The sequence below is a fragment of the Sturnira hondurensis genome, unplaced genomic scaffold, assembly GCF_014824575.4.
Source record: "Sturnira hondurensis isolate 20B ecotype Veracruz unplaced genomic scaffold, ASM1482457v3 Scaffold0008196, whole genome shotgun sequence".
Classification (NCBI taxonomy): Eukaryota; Metazoa; Chordata; class Mammalia; order Chiroptera; family Phyllostomidae; genus Sturnira; species Sturnira hondurensis.
The window spans coordinates 22,029,952-22,045,843 of record NW_028080827.1 but is presented as its reverse complement, the minus strand read 5'-3'; the positions used below and the strand labels follow the sequence as shown (position 1 = coordinate 22,045,843).

At 35.1% G+C, this 15,892-nt stretch overlaps 1 protein-coding gene across 3 annotated transcripts in view; it reads left to right on the top strand.

The window, feature by feature from the left end:
• The window catches only part of MAP4K5 (mitogen-activated protein kinase kinase kinase kinase 5), a 105,106-nt gene that overhangs the window by 29,523 nt on the left and 59,691 nt on the right, over positions 1-15,892 (top strand). For all 3 annotated transcript variants that reach the window (XM_037054264.1, XM_037054265.1, XM_037054266.1), the window contains exons 4-6: positions 6,796-6,886; positions 7,394-7,458; positions 10,159-10,214. In XM_037054264.1, the coding sequence (XP_036910159.1) occupies positions 6,796-6,886; positions 7,394-7,458; positions 10,159-10,214 (212 nt within the window). The remainder of the gene's footprint in view (positions 1-6,795; positions 6,887-7,393; positions 7,459-10,158; positions 10,215-15,892) is intronic.

Here is a 15,892-nt window from a genome sequence, read left to right as displayed (position 1 = left end):
TGATCTAGCTGTCTCCTTAGTTTACTTTTGATTTAGGTTTAGTTGTTAATAATTGTGAGTTTGCTGTCCTTTCACTGTTCATATTTTTTATTCTTTTTTCTTAGATAAGTCTTTTTTTTAACATTTCATAGAATAAGGGCTTGGTGATGATGAACTTCTTAAACCTGACCTTATCTGAGAAATGCTTTTATCTGCCCTTCCACTCTAAATGGAAACTTCGCTGGATAGAGCAATCTTGGGTGTAGGTCCTTGTCTTTCATGACTTGGAATACTTCTTTCTATTCCCTTCTTGCTTGCAAGGTCTCTTTTGAGAAGTCAGCTGACAGTCTGGTGGTAACTCCTTTGTAAGTGACTGTCCCCTTATTTCTTGCTGCTTCTAGAATTCTTTCCTTCATTTTAATCTTGGCTAATGTAATTATGATGTGCCTTGGTGTGTTCCTTCTTGGGTCCAGCTTCTTTGGGACTCTCTGAGCTTCCTGGATTTCCTGGAAGTCTATTTCCTTTGCCAGACTAGGGAAGTTCTCCTTTATTATTTGTTCAAATAAGTTTTCCACTTGTTGCTCTTCCTCTTCCCTTTCTGGTACCCCTATAATTCAGATGTTGAAACGTTTAAAGATGTCCTAGGGGTTCCTAAGCCTCTCCTCACTTTTTTGAATTCTGTTTCTTCATTCTTTTCTGTTTGGTTGTTTCTTTCTTCCTTTTGGTCCACTCCATTGATTTGAGTCTCAGTTTCCTTTCCATCACTATTGGTTCCCTGTGCATTTTGCTTCATTTCACTTAGTGTAGCCTTAATTTTTTCACCTAATTTGCGATTAAAATCAACCAGTTCTGTGAGCTTCCTGGTCACCAGTGTTTTGAACTATGCATCTGATAGGTTGGCTATCTCTTCGTTGCTTAAAAGTATTGGCTCTGGGGCTTTGACTTGTTCTTCCATTTGAGCCATAATTCTTTGGTTCTGGTCATGCCTGTTACATATGAGGGATGGAGCCTTAAGTGTTCACCAGGTCAGGGCAACCCAGTTGCTGGGTTGTGAGGCTGTATGTGAGGGCAGGGTCAGAGGGGGAATAATGGCTCTTGCTTCTCTCTCTCTCTCAGATTTCGGTCCCCTCTGCACTTCCCCCAAGCAAATTGGGCCCTTCTGGTGCTGGTTCCCGGGTGGGTGGGCTTGTGTACATTCTAGGACCCTGTGGGTCTCGCTCCAGTGAACTCTCCTGGGAGCCTCTCCTGGCACCTCAACCCCCCGCAAGTTTTCTCAATTAGTGCTTTTAGGCTTTATATTCCGTCACTGGGGCCCTGGGTTGCATGGTCTGTCTCACTGCCCATTTTTTTGCCTGGTTTATCTGTGCGCAAATGTGAGTCTGCGGTCAGCCAACTGGCTTGCGTGCCTCACTTCCTCCTGGTGCCCAGGTCCTCTAACCACACCACCTTTTTCTGCTGACCCTTCTCCTCTGGCCACGGACTCCACCGCTCTTACAGGTCTGCATGAATGGTACCTTGTTGGACTTCCATGCAGTTTTATTTTCTGTCTGTTCTGGTTGTGTTTTTGTTTCTAAATCTTCGTTGTCCTTAAATTTGGTTGTGCGAGGAGTCATAGTGTTTCACCTACGCCTCCATCTTGGCCAGAAGTTTTAGGTGTTTGTTTTTTTAAATATTTTTTATTTATTTATCTTTAGAGGGGAAGGGAAAGAGAGAGAGAGGGAGAGAAATATCAATGTATGGTTGCCTCTCGTGCATCCCCTGCTGGGGACTGGCATGTAACCCAGGCATGTGCCCTGACTGGGAATCAAACCGCAATCCCTTTATTCGCAGGCCCGCGCTCAATCCACTGAGCTACACCAGCCCGGGCCTAGGTTTTTCTTTTATGACAAATCATATTTGAGTTTTATTTTATAACCCAGTCTCAGACTTTCTCTTTTTTAAAAAAAATTTATTTTAATTTTTTATACTCATCTGAGGACATTTTTTTTTCATTTCTATGAAAGACAGAGGATGGGAGAGAGAAAAACATCAGTGCTAGAAGAGAAACAAGGATTGGTTGCCTCCTGTATGTGCCTGGACTCAGGTTCCTACACACATGGGCTGCAGAGAGAACCCGCAACCTAGGGCATGTGCCCTGACCAGCATCAAGGCCACCACCTCTGGGTTACAGGATGACGCTCCAACCAACTGAGCCACCTGGCCAGGACAATAGTAATTGTAGTTTTAAAAATTAGTAATAACAACTATAAAATTAGTCATCTGAGAAATAAGTTTTTCTTATACTTTAAATAAATATACTTGTCTTTTTAGAAGAAAAGTTTCATTTATTTTTATCATCTGTGCTTTAGAATTATAGGAATTATCTGTTTGTGGTGATTTTATTCATTTGGGGTGTTGCATTACATTTTATTTGTGGAATTTTTTTGTTTGTTTCTTGCCTTTAAAAATATGTTTTCTATATGACCATAGATTTTTATACTAGAGCATCTTAGCATTTTCAGTAAAGCCAAAGTAGATGGTGTTTTCCACATTTTTAGAACAAACTTAAATGTTTAGGTCAAAGTCTGATGGTATGCTAATTTTCCCAGCAGTTAGTTCAGATACTTCAGATAATTCTAGAGACAACTGTATTTCAGAAATAAATTCTTAACTGTACTCAGGTTTTTAAAGAATTGCACTAAAGCCGGTGTAATACAGAAGTGCTTCCTTGTATTGATTTAACAGATGAGCTGGTTTAGAATTGTTTTTAAGCATGGAAAGGTAATTAGTTGCCAAGATGACTTAGAAAAAGCCTTATGACTGATAAAACATCAACAAGACTTTTTTTTAAGTAAATGGAATCACACCTGTAAACTTAATAATACTTTTCACTCCAGTTAAAAAATAGATTATTGAAATTTGTAGTAATTTTAGAATCCTGTGTTTTATTACAGATTTACTATTTACTGCTAGCAATTTAAATTTATAGTATTATATTTAAAATTTTACTGAAAAATTGCCTTTGAGGTGTTTCCTGATACTCATAAAAATTCTAAAGTGAACATCAGAATTAACAATAAAAATAGATTACCACAGAGAATTGGTTTTTTAATTAGTCATAAAAATTATTGAAAAGATAATGAGTCAGCATTTCTATGTCCCTATATTTTTGTTATTCTTTTCACACTCAAATGATTATTTCTAAGAATGATGTAACCATTTCTGTATCATTTTAATAGTAGATGCTTATTAAATAAATATAGGTACCCTGTTTCAAACAAAGTTTGACATACCAGTGATTAGTATTGAAAATAATTTCAGTGGTACTGTTTTGATTTTTAGTTGCATTTTCCATTGCTTTGATTAGGCATCAGAACTGCCCTAGAAAAGCAGGCAGGTGTTATGATGATGTTTGTCACCGTGTTTTCCTGTCTGTGTCTGAATTTCAGCTTGCTCTCTAACTCATTTTGCAGATGTTCATTTTGCTCAAACAAGTCTGTAGCTAGTGGCAGCAGACAGCCAGAACAGGAGTAAGATTCTTGGGAAAGTTAATCATCAAAACCCCGCTTTCCCTTCCTCTCTCTTCTCTTTTCTCATTATCCTTCTTGGATGGTGAAACTATATAATATTTAATTTTAAAGTCATACAAATTATAGTTTGTTGAAAACTTTGAGTCAAATGAAATTATCACCCAAAGTGATTAATAAGTATACTTTTGTTTCTTTGCTTGCTTGTTTTTTAAAATGCTAAATTGATTACATTATTACAGTTAGTAACAGGCTATAGAAATTTTCTTGGCTTTCTTCCAATTAATAAATTTAATTCAATAAGCAAAAAATAAAATGGGAACTTGAAACCCTCATGAAGTAGTTTAGAATGATTAAATAAAATAACAAGTTAAATGTATTTCATTAGTGTAGACAGTTTTCAAAATAAGAATCTTTAAATATCTTTGAATAGATAGATGTTTAGAACTTTTCTCAGTGTTTCTCTTGTTTCCTGGAAGTATAAGCATGGAACAAAGAACAAGTTTTTAAAAAGTCAAGAGTCCGTAAAGATTTAAACAGCCATTAGTTTGCCTTGTTAATGCTCTAAAAAGAAATTCCAAAGCAGGGGCCTTGGCGGGATAGGACAGATGTCAGTTACTCTGTGTAGGTGCAGTGTTCTTGCTTTTTGTATTTGCTTATATTTTTAAATCTAATAATTTTGATTTTTAAAAATAAATTTTAAAGTAAAATATTGGTATTCTATCTTCACTCTTTGGAAATTCAAACCTGAATTGGTGGAAAATGTTAAGTTGAGGTAACAAATGCTCACCAAATATGTTCTTTTGTTGGTTTTAAATAATAGATACAGAAAACTAATAAGGTTAAACAGATATTTTCTGCTATTTAATAAGAAAAAAATCACTTGTAATGTTAGGGTACTCTGTTTCAGTTAGATCCCAGTGTGCTTTTGAACACAATATAAAATTGAAATGGTAAATATATTTTGTTACTATGTAATAAAAAGATGACTTTAGAATCCAGGCTCTAAATTAGTGAATTTAAAACTGAAAGGGTTTTCCTCTTTTAGGTTAATTTTCAGAATTTACATAGGCATCCCAAAGACAATACCTTGTTAGGATTGATTGTCCTATGTATTTGCATTCTGCATTCATTTTGCCCAGTTGGAAAAATTCATGTTTCATTATTACCAGTCAAAACAAATACACAAGATTGCCATCATGAACTATAGTATCACTATATTTTCATGGACACTTGAAAATTATCTGACAGAATAGTTAGCATTGGGCTAATTGATTTTCTGAAAATACTAACTTATTAGCTATACAGTAAAACTAGTTTTCCCTTTGGTATCTGTCTTTACTGTTGATTTTGTTCCATAAAATTCAAAAATGTATTTAGTGCTTACTAGTTAGTGCAGAAGGCTTTTGCTATTGCTTGATACTGCAGATAATCATTTAATAGATCTATCTCCACCCCCTCCCCACCCTAAAAAATGATCTAGCCCTAGCCAGTGACTCAGTTGGTTGGAGCGTTGTCCCATTTTGGTTGTCCCACAACCAAAAAGGTTGTGGGTTCAATTCCCAGTCGGGGTACATATATCTAGGTTTCAGGTTTTATCCCCAGTCGGGGAATATGCAAGAGGCAACCGATCTGTCTCTATTCCTCCCCTTCCTGTCTCTCTGAAAATCAATAAACAGCCCTGGCTGGTGTGGCTCAGTGGCTTGAGCACAGGCCTGCAAACCAAAGGGTCACTGGTTTGATTCCCAGTCAAGACACATGCCTAGATTTTGGCCAGATCCCCAGTGGGGGGCACTCGAGGGGCAACCACACATGGATGTTTCTCTCCCTCTCTTTCCTCCCTTCCTCTCTCTAAAAGTAAATAAAGTCTAAGCAAAAAACTAGAACAGGAACAGAACTACAGAAATGGAGATGGAGGGTTAGCAACAGGGGAGTGAGAGGAGGAGAGAGGGGGAAAAGGTACAGAGAATAAGTAGCATAGATGGTAGGTAGAAAATAGATGGGGGGAGGGTAAGAATAGTATGGGAAATGTAGAAGACAAATAACTTAATATGTGTGACACATGGACATGAACTAAAGGGGGGATATGTGAGTGGGAGGGGGTGTGCAGGGTGGAGGGGAGTGAAGGGGGAAATGGGACAACTGTAGTAGTATAATCAATAAAATATATATTTTTTAAAATCCACAGATTGAAGGAGTAGTGGGCAGGTGGGAAATGGAGACAACTGTACTTAAACAACAATTTTAAAATGTGGGGGAAAAAAGTCTTTTTAAAAATTTAAAAATAAATATATCCTCTGGTAATTTTTAAAAAGTGTACTTTTTGTATTATAAGTGATATAAAAAACTTTGGGTTCCTGGATTTTTATTTTTAAAACATGTTTTAAAGAAGTAGTTTTTGCAAACAGTCCAATTAAAAAGGGGGCAAAGGATCTACATAGACTCTTCTCCAAAGAGGACATACAGATGGCCAATAGACATGTGAAAAGATGCTCAGCATCACTGGTCATCAGATAAATGCCAATTAAAATCACAATGAGATACCACCTCACACCTCTCAGAATGGCCATCATCAGTAAATCCACCATCAAGTCAATAAACCGCAAGTGCTGATGGTGATGTGGAGAGAAAGGAACTCTACTGCACTGTTGAAGGGAATGCAGGTTGGTGTAGCCACTGTGGAAGGCAGTATGGAGTTACCTCAGAGATGTAAAAATTGATATGTCTTTTGATCCAGCAGTCCCACTTCTGGGAATACACCAAACAACCAAAAACATTAATTCAAAAGAACAGAAGCACCCCTATGTTCATTTCAGTGTTATTTACAATCATCAAGACATGGAAGCAGCCCAAGTGTCCCTCAATAGATGAGTGGATAAAACAACTATGGGACATTTACACAGTAGAATACTACTCGGCCGTGAAAGGAAAAAAGAAAATCTTACCCTTTGCCACAGCATGGATGGACCTGGAGAACATTATGCTAAGTGAAATAAGCCAGTCAGAGAAAGACAAATACCATATGATTTCACATCAGGAATCTAATGAACAAACTAAACTAATAAGGAAAATAGAGACAGACTCAGAGAGAGCAAGCAGGATGACAGCTGTTGGGAGGGGATGAAGGGGGTGGGAGAATCCAGCACAAAGGAAAAAGGACTCATGGACTTGGACAACAGTGTAGTGATTGCTAGGTTTTGGTGGGGAGGGAAGTATAAGGTTGTTAAATGGTAATGGAAAAAATAAAAATTTCTTTTAAAAAGATTCAAAATGAACATAGTGACCAGGTTATTATCACTTTGTTTTTCAGGAGATGATTTTTCTTTGATTCAGCAAGAAATATTTATGGTCAAAGAATGTAAACATTGCAACATTGTTGCCTACTTTGGAAGCTATCTCAGGTAAAACATAAAAAAGCTTCTGTGCTCTCTTTGTCTATTATGTCTGCTACTATTCTCCCTTATATCTATACACTTTAAAAATTATAGGTCTAAAGTTCTAAAATTTCTTAGGTTTTGTTATTGTTTCACATTATATTAATAGTGACACCACCACTTACACAGTTATACCTTATCTGGCAACTTTAATGAACTATTATGAATGATTACAAGTAGGTATTGCAGCTTAAAAGTGGTCATATTCTAAACAATGAATACTTTTTACTACTTTTAAACAGTGTAAGGTGGGAAAAAAGCTGAAATCAATATGTGTTTCTGTAGCTTGAGGAGAAACTGCCATATCCCAGTAAATTCAATAAAAAGGAAAAAAAAGAGACACGGTCAGGGTAATTTCCTGTTACACTCTGCAATCCATCGTAAATCTTGGTGTGCTAAAGAGTGGAAGCCTTCAGAGTATGTCAGTGGTCAAGAATTACTAGCTAATGTACTTTTCTTTCTCTTTCATATTAGTCGGGAAAAACTGTGGATTTGTATGGAATACTGTGGTGGCGGATCACTTCAAGATATTTACCATGGTACTATTAATTTGTCTTTATATTTTAAGACTGACTTTGGCTTTAATGATTGTTGTTTGACATATCTAGCTAACCGAGGATATTGACAGGTAGATTGACTATTTCGCATTCTTCGATTCTGTTTCTGGAGTATTGCATAAAAGACATCTAAATTTAATTTTTTGTTTTTTATTCTGTTAAATTTGCTGGAGCCTGAACTGAGAAATTCAAGAGTACTTGGACAGTCCATTTTTTTACTTTTTAGATGTACTGTTTTAGAAAAGTATTTCGTCTACAGGTGATACTGCCTAAACTTCCATGTAAATAAGAATTGAAATGCAAAGGGTAACTCAAAAAGGAAATTATATATGTTTATATATAAATTAATAATTTAACCTGCTATCTAGGAAAGCAATTTATTGTTGCTATAATATTTTTATATTAAAATGCATAGTTTTAAAAAATATGGAGTATTTTATTTCACATTCTGTTAGGCAGCTTTTTGAGTTAAATTTTATTTTGCCTCATAATAGTATTTAGAAATAATTTTCATTTTGGTTCTATAGCTTAGCTTCCAATTTGTTTTTTTGTTTACAGTTTCTTGAATTCTAGAGTTTATGAGAGTATGCATAATCCTTATGAAATAACTTTTTAAAATTTTACTGGATATAGCATAGTAAAACTCCTATTGCAACTGTGCATTGTATAATTTACTATGTATTTTTAAACATTTCTCTGTTGAAATCTTTTTATATTACAAGTCTTATGGAGTAAGTTTCATTTATATTGACCTGGGCGTACCTCCCCAAGAACCTTTTTAAATGGGAAAAATGAATCATGAAAAAATTTGTGTAACATAATCAGTCATACTTAGACTTTATAAAAGTACGCATATGAATATAAATTCACACCAAAGTAAAATGATACATATCAAATCAATAAGTCATTATCTCTATGGGGAAAACATCATTCACAAGTAAAAGTTTGAATTACAATGAAAATATATTGATATGTTATTTAATTATACATTAATAAATATGTAGTTATCTAATTTTGTCACAACAAATAACCCATGATAAAAAGGTTGTGATTCTCTCAGGTCACTGCCTCTTTATTTAAAATAATATTTAATACCACATAAAAATTACAAATATGCAAAAGGATGTTTAAAGAAAGAACTGATTTCTTGTTTTAAAAAAGAAAAATAAGTTTTACTTTTTTACTTAATAGTCTTTTATTTTGTTAGGTATTATATCATACTAGAATGACTGTTCTCTTTTATTTCACCCTAGTGTTGACTTTAAAGAATTATTGGTAGAAAATAGCTCTATGCCACTTGATTGAAGTCTTTTCCATGACTTTATGAAGACTTCTGATCTTTTATATACTTTTTATCAGTAATTATAATTTTTCTTCATTTGCACTTTTACAGATTGAGAACTGAAGAATATGGATAAATAAAACTATATTTGATTTTTTTTACTATTTCTCATGTTAAACTTACAGAATGTTTTGAGGCGGTTTTATTTCTTCATGAAATTTCTACTTTGCTTTAGTAAAACTTGATATTTGTTTAATTAAATTGAATCTAAGAAGTATAAATTTCCATAAATATTACACTAGCGTAGTAATCAAGAACATCTATACTTGTAATAAACTATTAGCAAAATGACTTTTCTTCTTTTACTACTATTCCATCAACTTACTACCAATCAAAAGTTCATGTTCCTGAGTAGGAGTACAAAGTCAGTGATTAAAATATGCAGTAAAATATTTCTCTTAAGAAAGAATTACATGTAGGGACCTCATTTAGGTTCACGGTTAGCAGACACCACCCCAGATTTCAAATATTCTTTCGTGGTGCTGGACATATTTCCTAAGCATCAGGCTGGGCACTTGTAAAAGGATTTTGTGTTTCATCGTAGGGAGTGATCTGGTTGCCAGAAGTGATCTTGCTTTTTAAATTCTTGGATAAGGTACTGGGTCAAGCCTCTCTGTTCTGATAACTGTAGTAGAGAAATATACTGTATCTTGTCCTTTTAAAAAGTGTATTTCTTTTAGCATGTTTCAGTAACCAGTGTCCTTACAATCCTTGACTTATCTATATAGCCGTATTTAATTATATGTTTTTCTCATTTCTTTGCTTTATTTTTTTAATCCTCACCAGAGGATATGTTGTATTGGTTTTAGAGAGAGAGGAAAGAGAAAGAGAGAGAAACATCAGTGTGAGAGAGAACCATCAATTGGTTGCCTCCTCTATATGCCCCAACTGGGGATCAAACCTGCAACCTAGGTGTATGAGTCCTGACCAGGGATCAAATGCAGTCTTTTGGTGTACAGGATGGTGCTCCACCCAACTGAGCCACCCAGCCAGGGCTCTTGCTTTATTTCTGAAAAGTTGTTCAAGATTTAGATCATGTTCATTGCTTTCTGTTGAACAGCCTGTGATGCTTAGTAATGTGCTTTGCACATAAAGAAAGGGTGCTTAATATTTTCACTGACCAAAGTAAATTTTTCATTTTTCAAGTACATTTCTAATTCTCATCTTTCCTTGTTGTTGTTTTCTGATCACAATGATAATTTATGTTGATGATGAGAAGCCACCCAACGACATCACACAGAAATTGTTTTATAATAGTTTGTCATTTTAAAAGTAGACTGTTTTTAATCTGTCATATTTTAAATGTATTACAATGTGGTCTTTCTTTTTTTTCTTTCTAGTTACTGGACCATTATCAGAGTTGCAAATAGCCTATGTATGCAGAGAAACTTTGCAGGTACTACATTTGCTGATGTAGCTGAAAAGGCAGTTCTGATTTCACAATTAATAACTATAAAATGGGGATCTGCCCAAAAGAGTGAACCAGATTTTTTTGTTAACTTCTCATATGGTAATTCTATAAGCCTAGTTATTTCTTTCATGAATATTCATAGGAATTCGTTTGAGCCAATACTGGTGTACACAGTAGTCTTTTGCCATTTCTCTCAGAAAGAAAATAAATTCGTATAGTGATAACCCAGAAAGGTATCTGGAAATCATAGTTTGGCATAATATTAATAAGATTTATCGAAAGCAGAATCTTTTTATGAGCTTGGTAAACATTGTATTAAGCAAGGATTTCTATATTTATTTCAGATCTGTGAGAGTTTGAGAGCTTCTTAGTGTGTTGAAGTAGGTTGTGAATCTTCATAGGAATAAAGAGTATGCAGCATTTCTCCCAATTTGCTTATTTTTTTCAGTCTCCTAAATGACTATTCATTGAGAAAATGAATAATTAATTATTATGTTCATCCACATTAAGGCACTTAAATTAGGAAGAGGGATTAAGTTGTACTGCTTGTGTGTGTTTTTTTATTTTGGTAATTTGCAACAGATAGTTGTTTTTTTTTTAATTTTTTAAAATGTATTTTACTGATTATGCCATTACAGTTGTCCCATTTCCCCCTTCATTCCCCTCCACACCCCTTCCCCCACCGTTCCCCCCCTTTAGTTTATGTCCATGTGTCATAAGTTCTTTAGATTCTATATTTCCCCTACTATTCTTGTCCTCCTCCCTATTTTCTACCTACTCTCTGAGCTTCCTGGATTTCCTGAAGTCTCCTTTGCTGGATTGGGGAAGTTCTCTTTTATTATTTGTTCAAATAAGTTTTCCACTTGTTGCTCTTCCTCTTCCCTTTCCGGTACCCCTATAATTCAGATGTTGAAACGTTTAAAGATGTCCTAGGGGTTCCTAAGCCTCTCCTCACTTTTTTGAATTCTGTTTCTTCATTCTTTTCTGTTTGGTTGTTTCTTTCTTCCTTTTGGTCCACTCCATTGATTTGAGTCTCAGTTTCCTTTCCATCACTATTGGTTTCCTGTGCATTTTGCTTCATTTCACTTAGTTTAGCCTTCATTTTTTAATATAATTTTTGACTAAAATAAACCAGTTCTGTGTGTATCCTGATCACCAGTGTTTTGAACTGTGCATCATATAGGTTGGCTATCTCTTGGTGGCTTAAAAGTATTGGCTCTGGGGCTTTGACTTGTTCTTCCATTTGAGCCATAATTATTTGGTTCTGGTCTTACCTGTTACATATGAGGGGCGGAGCCTTAGGTGTTCACCAGGGCGAGGCAACCCAGTTGCTGAGTTGTGATGCTTCATATGGGGGCAAGGCCGGAGAGGGACAGTGGTGCTTATTCTACTCTCTGTCTTGGATTTCGGTTCCCTCTGCTGCTTCCCACTAGCACATTGGGCCCTTCTGGTGCTAATTCCTGGATGTGTGGGCTTATGCACCCTCCAGGACCATGTGGGTCTCTCCAATCAACTTTCTGTGAGCCTGGGAGCCTCTCCTGGCACTTTGACCCTGAAAGTTTTTCTAATTGGTGCTTTTAGGCTTAATTTCCATCGCTGGGGCCCTGCTTTGTGCAGTCTGTCTCACTGCTCACTCCTTTGCCTAGTTTATCTGCATGTGAATGTGACCACGGTCAGCTAGCTGCCTTGCACCCCTATTGGGTCCACCCATTGCCACCCCACGTCTGGGATCTGCCGGCCGCCGCCTGTGCGCCTGGGTCGATTTGGCTGCTTTTTCCTGCGTGACCCCACTTTGCCAGCCTGGCTGAATGGTTTGTTGTTGTCAGATTTCTGTACAATTCAATTTTCTGTGTTTTGGTTGCATTTTTGTTACTAAAACTTTGTTGTCTTTAAAGTTGGTTGTGCAAGGAGGTACAGTGTTTCCACCTACACCTCCATTTTGGTCAGAAGTCAGATAATTGTTCATTGATGTTTCTCTCCCTACATTTCCTAGATTATGTAGTTTGTTCAGAAGTGAACTTCATGTTCTATATATTCTCTCATATTTTAGAAACTGGAAGATTGACCTGATTTCAGCAAAAGCTTTAGTCATTTTGAAAAGAGTTGGTTTCTGCATGCTTTAAAAGATATACCATGTCATTCTATTGTTAGATATATTGAAGTTTCTCTCCCATATATATATATATATATATTCACACATATGTATACACACATACCCGAGTATATATCGTTTATTTTTATAGATACTTTCTTAATATTCACATAACATAGAAGTTTCTTTGTATCCACATGAAATATAAAGCTAATCATACACTCATAGCAGAGAATTATTGACATTAATTTTTTTTACATTTTAATTTCCAAAATTCATTGCTTGTGTAAGTAATGGACAGAGGACAGAACGGATACAAAAAGCTGGGTTTGCATTCTGGCCCTGGCATATGACCATAATGTCTTCTACATTTTTAGTTCCCCAAGGATAAAATGACTCTTTGGAAAGGATGGCTTCCAAGATTAGTTCCAGTTTTAAAATTCTGTTATGCTCCCAAACTTCCACATCTGGTGTCTGCCAGCAGACAAATGGTAAAGGAGGTGTGATGCACACAAATGGGCATGCACACATGTAATGGAATATGTTACTCAGCAATAAAAAAGGGAATCCTGTCATTTGTGCCAACACAGTTAAATCTGGGGGACATTCCGCTAAGTGAAATAAGCCAGGCACAAAAAGACAAATGCTACATTCTCTGTAGAATCTAGTTGAACTCACACATGCTGAAATTAGAATGGTATTACCAGGGACTGGGTGAAGGCAAGGGAGAGAAATGGAGAGATATTGTTGGAGAGCATGAAATTGAAGTCATGTAGATTGACTGATTACTAATGTATATAACATGATGACAATAGTTAATAATACTGTATTAAATAGTAAAAATATGTTGAGAATAGATTTCAGGTGCTCTCAATACAAAAAAACATAGCAAGTATGTGAGGAGATGATATGTTAACTACTTTAAGTAATAATTTCATTGCATATGTATATCAACTCATGTTATACACCTTAAATATATAAAATTTTGTTAAATAATTTTTTGAAAAGAAAAAAGGACAGAGATTGTCAGAATGAAAGAAAGCAAAATCCAACTAGATACTGCCTATAAGAAAATACTTTTTTATAAAGACAAATAAATTGAAAGTAAAAGAAAAGAAATAGATATACCATACTAACTATTCAAAACAGAGCCAGAGTGACCATATTAATATCAGACAAAGTAGACTTTACAGCAAAGACTATTAGCAAAGAAGGTCATTTCATCAAAAGACATAACAACCCTAAATGTTTATGCTCCTGATAAAACACAACTTCAAAATAAGTGATCAAAAACCAGTAGAGCTGCAAGGAGAAATAGATTAATGCACAGTTCAATACCGCTCTTCCAATACTTTCGCAGAACAAATAGGCAGAAAGTCAGTAAGAGTATAGAAGACTTGAGCAACACAATCAACCAATTACTGACATTTTACTCTAATAACAGTGGAATACATGTGCTTTTCAAGTGTCCACGGAGGATTTACCAACAAAAACCATATTTGGACCATAAAATATGTCCCACTACATTTAAAAGGATTTAAGTAATACAAAATAATATTCTCTGATCACATGTAATTAAATTAGAAATTAACAAATATTTTTGGAAAACCTTCAAAAATGTGGAAGTTAAAGCACTGAAAAGTAACCTATGGGTCAAAGAAGAAGTCAAAAGAGAAACTAAAACTATTTCGAACCAAATGAAATGAAAACACAACGCATCAAAATTTGGGATGCTGCTAAGGCAATACTTAGGGGGAAATTTATAACACTAAAGAGGGGTTTAACCTCTTTTAGAAAGAAAGGTTTGATATTAATATCCTCAATTTCTACCTTAAGAAACTATATAAAAATGAGCAAGTTAAACACAAAGTATTAGAGAAAGAAAATAGTAAGTGGAAATCAATTAAATAGAAAGCAGAAAAAATCGATGAAACAAAAATATGATTTTTGAGATTAATAAAATTAATAAACCTCTGGCCAGATTGATCAAGAAAAGTAAAAGAAGACATAAATTACTAGAGTATTATGATATAATCTACAAATATTAAGAGGATAACAAGGATAATTAGTACCCAAGGAATTTTAAGAACAACTTATGCTAATAAAGCCTACAACTTAGCCCTGATGGGGAGGCTGAATTGATTGGGCCTGGTCTTGGCAAAGCAAAAGATGGCTGGTTCGATTCCCAGTTAGGGCACATGCCTGGCTTACCATGTGGTCCCCCAGTTGGGGCACATATTAGAGGCAGCAGATAGATGTTTCTCTCCTTCTCTTTATCTCTCCCTCCTCCTTCTCTAAAAAATAAATAAAGCCTTTTAAAAAAGCCTACAACTTAGGTAAAATAGACAGTCTCCTCGAGAGACATGAACTGCCAAAGCTCACTCAATTAGAAATCATCTCAGTGGTATATATATATTCCCACAGCTAAATCTTCAAGCTAGATAACATCATAGATAAGTTCTAGCAAACATTTAAGAAAGAAATAATGCCAATTCTACATAAACTCTTCTAGAAAACTGAAGACTAGAGAATACCTCCCAGATCATTTTAGGGGCCAGCACTGATCTGAAGCCAGTCTCAGGTTATAAGAGAACAAAATTACAGACCAGTATCCTTCATAAACACAAAAGGAAATTAACAGCTAACAAAGGTAATCCAACATTATATTAAAAAAATAATACTTCATGAACAAGGTGGGGAGGGCATTATCCTAGAATGCAGTATTGTTTTAAAATTGAAAAATTATTTCAGGTAATTGTCCACATTAGCAAATGAAAACCACATGATCATCTAAAGAAAAAGCATTTAGCAAAATCTCACATTTATGATAAAAATTCTTAGCATACTGGAAATAGAACAGAAATTGTTTAGTCTCACTAAGAGCACCTATGAAAAACCCACAGCTGAGTCATCAATAGGAAAGACTAGATGCTTCCCCACCAAGGTCCATCAAACAAAGCCAGGTGTCTGCTCTCACCACTTCTTTTCAACATTGTGCTAGAGATTTTGGCTATTGCAAAAGAAAAAAAAACGATGAAATAAAATGCATCCATATTAGAAAGTAAGAAATGAACAGTCCTTATTCACAATCTACACAATTACCTGTCTAGAAAATAGAGAAGAATCTACAAAGTAGCTACTAGAGCTAGTAAGTATAGCTAGAAAGATTGCAGGATTCAAGATCAATATACAAAATCAATTGGATATTTATACACTAGCACCAGACATTCAGAAATTAAAATAAGAAATACATCTTACAATAATAAAAATAGGACATTCTTAGGGATAGTCATGTATCACAAAAGATGCATAAACACCTGTGTACTGAAAACTATAAAACTGCTGAAAGAAATTAAAGAAGACCTAGAAAAATGGGGGACTAGGATGTATTCATAGATCAGAAAACTCAGTACAGTAGGGTGGTAGATCTTCCCAAACTGACATATAGATTCAATGGAGTTTGAATCAAGAAAGCTCTCTTGTTCTACAGAAATTGACAAAGCTGATTCTAAAATTTCTGTGAAAATAGAAAGGACCTGGAATAGTCAAACAAAAAGAACAAAATTTGGAG